The following is an 8,175-nucleotide window of genomic DNA, read 5'->3' as shown; positions in this document are numbered from 1 at the left end:
AGTCTTTATCGAGGCAACTGCACCGCATGACCTGAGGTTGCAGCTGGGACGCTGCGGGTGGCGGAGGACGAGAAGGAAGGCAAGGTCCCGGCTCACCCATGTGCTCGGGAGGGGGCTGTGGCCCACTTTAGAGGACACAGCTGCCCCCAGCCCCAGCGGGAGGAGGTGAGTACGGAGATCCGTGAGGATGGACAGCCCTGACCCGAAACTCAGCAGAACCAAACCAAAACCCAATTCCCATGGTTTGTAACTTTCATCGAAGGATCGCTTCTGTCCAAAAGCGGGGGGGAGAAACATCTTCAGAATCTGAGTCAGAGGGGCTCCCCTGACGTCTCACTGGTAAAGAATCTTCCTGCCAGTGCAGGAGACACAGGTTCGATCCCTGGCCTGAGAAGACCCCGCCTGTCTTGGAGCAACGAAGCTGCAATTGTTGAGCCTGTGCTCGAGAGCCCATGTTCCACAAGAGAAGCCCTGCAATGAGAAGCCTGCACGCCGCAACTAGACAGTGACCCCTGCTCACCACAACTGGAGAGAAGCCTGCGCAGCAAGGAAGACCCAGCACAGCCACAGATAAATAAATAAAATAAAAGTCAGTGAGTCAGAGAGGGAGAAACTCAACCCGTATTCAAAGAGGTGATCGGCTCTCCAATGTGAAATAAATACCGTATACAGTATTGGCAGAAAGAAAAAATTCATTTATATATAAGAAGGCAATAGGCATGTGCTTTTCAGCCACATCAGCTCCTGCACCTCCTTACTCCTGCTCATGGATTAATGGAAGGCAGAGGGATCTGAAAGGTGTGGGTGATTTGAAACATGCAAAATACCTCTCCCATAAGGAGAATACCTTTTAAACAAGAAAATAGAAGGCATAATTTGTTTTTCCTAAGGTCCCCTGTGTTGTAGCTCTGTGGTGTAAGTACATATATATATCCACACGTGTATCTGAGCAGAAGAGCAGGAGGGGAGCCCCTCTGTCTGCCCCCTCGACGTCCCTGATGGGCTCCAGCCTGACTCAGGAGGGGAGCCAAAGGCTGAGGCCATCCAACTGGCCACAGACTGCCCCACCTTCCAGTTGTCAGCTGCCGGGAGAGTAGAATCCGCAGGCCTACCGGCCAGCACTGACCTGTTGCCACCCTTGCTTCCAGTGGGCAAGGCCAGCTACCCTATGGTCTTCAGGGAAGATTCTAAAGGAAGATGGGGTTCCACCCTCCCTCCAGACCTGCCATGGTTGGAGTAGAAGCAGGGGGAAAGATGGGAGACCTGAAGAAGGCAAAGCCAGCCACCACCTGTGTGCCTTAGGCCATCCTGGTCTCTTCTCAGCCTTTCCTGGGCCCCTGGCAGTTACCTAGCAACATGGCAGATGTTTTCCACTATGGAGTCATAAGTGTTGGGTAAACTATAGTTATAAAAAATGTTTTAATGTAGGCTATCATTGAACATTAAAAAAGTGGGGGGGAATCCAAGTGGCAGAAATGAAGGGGAAAAACCATAACCAAAGCAGTTAAGTGAAGCCTGGAGTTCAAGAGCATCTTAGAAAAGCCAAACGAAGATTCTAGGGACCAGGCTGCAGTCATAGCATCTGCATGGGGATGGGAGATATGGCCTCACTCTTGTTTGGAGGGGAGAAAATTTTGCTCTGAGCTCAACAGAAAAGCAAGAGCATTAAAGTGGCACCCCCCTCTTAAAAGGGGATTAGAAAAGTCTGCTCACCAGCTCAGTCAAGCATGTGAAAGCAAATGGTCTTATCTTGGGATATGAATGCAAAAAAAAAACAAAACAAAACAGTCGTCTGTCAGAAACTGCATCTCTGGGGCCTGGCCTGTGAATGAGTACAGAGTTCAGATTTCTAGTGCCTGGGAGGTCTGTGAGCCCCAAGCGGAGAAACTAACATAATATCTGATCTCAAACAATCAAAAGCCCCAGCATCTAGTAGACAGCTAATGGGAAACCCCTCTGTGTAGAAACCCTGTCACAACCCAGAGCACAAGGCAGTCACACAGGAAAAGCACACGCTGCTGAAGATGAGCTCACAATGAAAACAGGACAGATCACGTGAGGAGATGAGCTTCCATGAACACAAACCAGCAGATACTTCCAGAGGGTCCTGGGTGCCCCAAGGTCTACAGATAATGCCAGTGTGAATAGAGCTATAAACACATTCAGACCCAGCAGAGCCCAGCGGTTCCGACCCCTTCACAACCTGCTCCTCCCGGGTCCACCTTCTCAGTTCATTCCAATCCCACCTACCACATAGTTTCAAAACCTTGAATGTCTTCAAGTTCTTCCTCTCTCAGCCTGTTTTCTTAAAAATGGCTCTCAGTGTTCTGATCTTCTCCTCTCCTCTGTGACTGCGACAGGCATCCGCTGGGATTCCCTGCCTCTCCATTCCCAGTGTTCCCGCTTCTCTTTATTTCACCCCTACACTGCCACTAAATTAGCCTCTTAAATGGAAGCCAGACAGCTCCACTTCTCTGAGATCAACTCCTAATTATGAAAGGCTAAGCCTTCTCGTGTGTGTGTGTGTCAGTCACTCAGTCGTGTCCACCTGTGGGTGACTCCCTGGACTATAGGCCATCAGGTTCCTTTGTCCATGGAATTCTCCAGGCAAGAATACTGGAGTGGGTTGCCATTTCCTTCTCCAGGGGATTTTCCCGACCCAGGGATGGAACCTGGCTCTTAGATTCTGAACCACCAGGGAAGCCTTCTCAACTTGGATCTAAAATTTCTCTCCATTAAAAAAAAAAAAGGTAACATTTGTTCATTCATTTGGCTGTGCCAGGTCACCGTTTCAGCATGTGGGATCTAGTTCCCTGACCGGGTATCGAACCTGGGCCCCCTGCATTGGGAGCGTGGAGGCTTAGCCACCAGACCACTAGGGAAGTCCCTCCTTTCGGTTTTGTTTCCTTTTATAATACATACCACCTCTCACCCTCAACCACCAGTTTCAGTTTTTTGGTTTTTTTTTTTGCTTATTTGTTCTCCTATACTGTCCCTCATGCCTACAAACAATCTATTTCCTCTGATTAGACTGCTCCCCCATCTCATCTACCAATCAAATGTCAACCTTGGATTAAACCTCCTAGAAGCACGATGTCGTGGAGGAATGCAGGCATCATCAAGGGCTAGAACATCTGGTTCAAATTCCAGAAGTGTCACTTAAGAGCATTGCCTCAAGCAAGTCACAACCTCTCTGAGCCTCAGTGTCTAATCCTATAAAATGGGAAGGATACCCACTTGGCAGAATTAGGAGAGTTAGAGATCATCTCTTGTAAGGGACTGAGCACAGAGCCGGCCCCAGCACATACGCAGTAAACAGCAAACTCCCATCCTCACCTTTTCATGGGAATCATGTTCTCTGCTTCCCCACCCAGAGCTCCCTGAGCCTGGAGGCCTTGTTCCCTTTGTCTGCACCGTTGTACTTTCCTGTGTCCAATACAGGAAGTCTTGAAACACATCAACTGGCAAGAGGTGGAAAAAAACAGGCACATCTAAGCTGATGTTTGAAGGGGAGACTTTGGGTAGAGGGACCTCTCAGACATCAGAGGGGTGTCGAGGGCCAGTTGTCACGTGTCACTCCACAGAGGGCAGAGCCACCGTCAGGAGCTCTTAGGAGGCTGATGGAAACCCAAGAGGGAAAGAATATCCAACATTTAGAGCTGTTTAACACAAGAGCAGGTACCAAATGGAAGCAGCTTGCTATTAAAAATCTCAGATTATAGGAAGAATTCCTGGGTTGGATGAAGGCTAAGACCAGGTTGGTGCTTCTACCCTTAGGGAGTCACAGGTGCCTTTTAAAATCTAATGAAAGTTTCTGATCTTTTTGCAAATAATTTCAGGAGCTTCTTGGATCCTAGGTAAAGATCACCTCACCTGAGAACCCTTCTAGGATGCTATGTTCAACTTCCTCTTTCCCTGTAAATAGTGAGAGGTACATTGCCGCTCTTCATATCTTCAGAATTCACGCCTCCCATCTGGAGGCCCCGCTTCATATCTAAAACTCATTGCCCTTTGCCACAAATTCCATGCTCGACATACTTTTGATTAAGTGAATGAATAAATGGATGAATGAAACCGATTAATCTGATCTCTAAGGGAATCTATACACTACAAGGAGAAGGAAAACAGAAAGAAAACAATGAAGTGTTCTGGAAAAAGACCAGCACAGGATAACAAAAAGGTGGAGAAGGGCCATGCATTCGTGCATTCACACTCAGTCGCTTCAGTCATGTCTGACTCTCTGCGACCCTATGCACTACAGCCCGTCAGGCTCCTCTGTCCGAGGGATTCTCCAGGCAAGAATACTGGAGTGGGTTGTCACACCCTCCTCCAGAGAATGACTAGTCAGGGTCAGAGAAGGTGATTGCTTTTGGAAGGTCGGAACTCCCAGCCTCTGTCCAGGGCTGAGTGCCCCAGCCAACTTCTAACCCGAGATCTCTTGGAAGCAGACTTGACCCTGCTGGCCCTGACTGCTTGCAATTTAGGGGGCTACTAAGGACAATCACTCATAAGATCGTGAACACATCCAAGTCTGATATTCTGATCTGATTTTGAAACCTCTTTCCCTCTGTGAATTTAGGTCTTAATTATTCGGCAGCTACTTGTTCTGTTATTACAGTTTCTCAGTTCACACGCGGTAATGATGAGTTACTAAACAAATTCTGTTGAGGTATTTTTCTTTCTTTGTTGTTTAGTCGGTAAGTCATGTCCGATTCTCTTGCGAGCCCATGGACTTGTAGACCGCCAGGCTCCTCTGTCCACAGGATTCTCCAGGCAAGAATACTGGAGTGGGCTGCCACTCCCTTCTCCAGGGGATCTTCATGACCCAGGGATCAAACCCACGTCTCCTACACTGCAGGCAGATGCTTTGCTGCTGAACCACCTGGAACACTTAGAGTATTCATTATTCCAAGAGTAGCTGATTTCCAACACCAACACCGGTGGTAATAAGTCCCAAGACTTACATATTGTGTCTGAGCCTAGGAGGGTTCCTTGTTTAATAAACAGAACCCTCCAGGATTAGCTGGTGTTCCAGTCTGTAAGAGCAGAGAAGACAGGCTGCTCTGCCGAGATTGAGGCTCTCAGGTTTCCCGACAGCCGCCCCCTGCACTCACCTAGAGACTCGGGGGGCTGCGGTAGCTCAGGAGACGCCTCAGGCTCCCCAGGGCCTCAGGCAGCCCCTCACCGGTGAGGGCACTGCAGGCCCGCAGCTCCCAGGAGAGCCCCGGGAACCTCTGCAGGCCTAGCCTGTCTCGGATCTCGGGCAATGGCAGGGCGTGGGGTGCCTCCTGCTTGTTGGCCAGCACCAGGAGGGGGACGCCATCCAGGTGGGGGTCCTCCAAGACCTCCGTTAGCTCAGCCACTGCCTCGGGCAAGCGGGCGTCGTCTGTGCTGTCCAGCACAAACACGAGGACGGCTGTGCCCTCCAGGTAGTCCTTCCAGCTGGCCCTGAGCGGGCTCTGGCCCCCGACGTCCCAGATGGTGAGGCATGCCTGCCCAGGGGCCTCGAGGGGCTCCACATTGAAACCCACGGTGGGCAGGGTCTCCACCAGCTGGTGGCCCTTCAGTTTGTACAGGAGTGTGGTCTTGCCGGCCGAGTCCAGGCCCATCATCACCACCTGGGCTTCCGTCGTGTGACTTCGAGAACTCACAGACCCCATGGGGGCCACTGCCAGACCCTAGGGAAGAAAGGCCAGGTGCACTCGTCGGGAGGAAGACAAATCCGTGTGGGCCATGGGAGAAGGGCTTCTACACCCAAGGTAATGTCCACAGTGTCAGCTTTCAAACCCAGGTCTGGGCTTTGAAAGGGCAGGGAAGAAGGGCTGTGTGAGTCAGCATCAGCTGACCTATTTCTGGGGGTCGGGGGGGAGGGGTGCCTGCTGCAGAGAAGAGACCAGGGTCTCCCTGTGAAGACATGGAACGTCAGCTCCCATTCCTTGGTAGTTAAGGCAAGGAGGTACAACCCACTTCTGCTAGACAAACCTGGTTGAGCAGAAGTGACTGAAGGATGGCTTCGATTCTTGCTGTTCCGTGGCTTCGAGCCTCTGGTGTCCACCTGGAAGCCTAAACCCCAAGGGGAAGTTATTTTGGGGTCAGTGCACTGAGAGAAGTGGGCAGGGGGTCGGTGGTGACTTCTGCAGCCTTTGGAACCACCCCGCCCCTGCCCCACCCAGGACCAGGCTGCCACCCCTTTAACCATGCCTATTTATAAATCCTTCTGACTGCAGGCAAAGGAACCAGTCAGAGCAAAGTGGTTTCCTCCAGTGGCTTACCGACATAAATCACCTCCAGAACATTACACACGTTTTTGAAGAATCTCAAGTGTTAAGACCAAGACCTGTCCCCACGTTAAGTCCCAGGAAACCTTGGCTGGAACAGGGGAAAGGACATCTCAGGCCCAGGAATAGATTTCAGCTGTCCCGTGGAGGAAAATGAGACGCCCTCTGTTCAATCCTCAGGCCAGGGGTAGAAGCGTAAAAATGACAATTACCTCAGAGTTACTAGGGGGCGGCCGAGGCTGCCCGTCTGTGTGGTCCTCCCAGGGCAGCGGCTTTCAGTCCTGAGAATCCAGTATAGTGTGAGAGGATGGGGCCCGGTTCCCCTTTTTCTGCTTCCCTCCCGGGCGGGTCGGGGGCGGGGCCGGCTCTGAGCCCCTCCCCCGGCGCCGCCGGGGCTCCGGGAGAAGACACCCTGGGTGCCGCCAGGATGCCCTTTGCCCTTCCGCTCTGCCCTAGGAGCCTCGGCGCAGCTCCTGGGTCTCTGCAGCTCAGACTCCGTAGGCAGGAGGGCGGGCGCCTGGCTCGGAACCGGGTCGTGTTCAGCTGCTTCTCTCCTGCTCTTCCTCCCAGGATCTCAGATCCCCTCCAAGCAGAAAGCTGAGAACTGGACCTTTTCTTTCAGCTCATGCCTCCCTGTGTTTCTGGTGCCTGGAGATTCTTTCGTTTGCTTGGAACCATATGTGCTTAAGAACTGCCTAAGTAGGATTAAACAGTCTTAAAAATTAGGCCTAAAGTGTTGAAAGTAAACCAATATATATATAATATATATATTTAAATATATATAATATAAAATTATATATATAATTATATATAATTATTATAGATATATAATTTTATGGTTTACCTTATATGTGAAAGTGTAAAAGTGTTTAGTCACTTAGCTGTGTCTGACTCTTTGCAACCCCATGGACTGTAGCCCACCAGGCTCCTCTGTTCATGGAATTCTCCAGGCAAGGATCCTGGAGTGGGTTGCCATTCCCTTCTCCAGGTTTAACCCAGGGGTTAAACCCAAGTCTCCTGCATTGGGGGCAGATTCTTTACTATCTGGGCCACCATATATATATGCATATATATCTATAAATGAGTTGAGTTGATGACGGACAGGGAAGCCTGGTGTGCTGCAGACCATAGGGTCGCAAAGAGTCAGACATGACTCAGTGACTGAACTACTACTATTATGTTAAAATTAGAAGTTTAAATTTTTATTTAAAAATTATAAAGCTGTGTTAATGTAGTTAAAATTAAGGACGATTAAGCAGCTTTGTTAATTTTTTTTTCCTGAACAGTGTCACTATATTTTTCCCAGTAGAAATGATGGCCCCGAAAAATAGAATTTTCAAAACATTGGCCAGTCAGAAGCCCTTGCTTCTGCAGCAGATCCTGATTTGGATCTGGAGCGTCAGTGGTTTGGCTCTCATAATGGGTGACAACTCCGCTTTCTGGCACATTCTTTCATTAAAATGTCAGGAACCAAGCTGGGGGTTGTGATTCTCTCATCTTACCAATGAAGAAACAGGCTCAGACGGGATAAATAATTCGCTCACGATCTTGCTGAGGCTTATAATTCATCTCTTTCTCTTTTATCACGCCGTGTTACTCACCAAGGAAGTGCTTTGTAAATGGCAAGTGTCTTATTGTGATGACTGATACCATCAAGTTGCTATGTTTAACAGGAGGAAGCAACTGGGAAAACCCAGAAACCTAGGCAGCACTGTGCTGTTGAGGTTACTGTTGTTTTGTTCTTTTGTGAGTCTGTGGTTGTGGCTCCCGCGGTCTTGCATGGGCTGTGTGTGTGTGGTAAGGGGTACCACACCTTCCCTTTATCAGGAAGGAAATACTCCCCCAAAGCCTCCCAGTCAGTTCTAATATCTCATTGTCCGAGAGAATGAAATGACTT

General features: G+C 49.7%; 1 protein-coding gene across 1 annotated transcript; it reads right to left on the bottom strand.

Annotated features, from left to right (window-relative positions):
- Positions 1-674: 674 nt before the first annotated feature.
- Positions 675-6,800, bottom strand: ARL11 (ARF like GTPase 11). Its single transcript, XM_069601434.1, has 3 exons — positions 6,491-6,800; positions 5,983-6,063; positions 675-5,678 (listed from the first exon to the last, which is right to left on the bottom strand). The coding sequence occupies exon 3, from the start codon at positions 5,658-5,660 to the stop codon at positions 5,115-5,117; it is 546 nt and encodes a 181-aa protein (XP_069457535.1). The 5' UTR covers positions 5,661-5,678; positions 5,983-6,063; positions 6,491-6,800; the 3' UTR covers positions 675-5,114.
- Between the last annotated feature and the right edge of the window lie 1,375 nt (positions 6,801-8,175).

The sequence above is a fragment of the Ovis canadensis genome, chromosome 10 (genome assembly GCF_042477335.2).
Source record: "Ovis canadensis isolate MfBH-ARS-UI-01 breed Bighorn chromosome 10, ARS-UI_OviCan_v2, whole genome shotgun sequence".
Taxonomy (NCBI): Eukaryota; Metazoa; Chordata; class Mammalia; order Artiodactyla; family Bovidae; genus Ovis; species Ovis canadensis.
This window is presented reverse-complemented; position numbering and strand designations above follow the sequence as displayed.

Coding starts and splice junctions, on each gene's coding strand:
- ARL11 (XM_069601434.1), bottom strand. CDS start 5,660: ATGGGGTCTGTGAGTTCTCGAAGTCACACGACGGAAGCCCAGGTGGTG.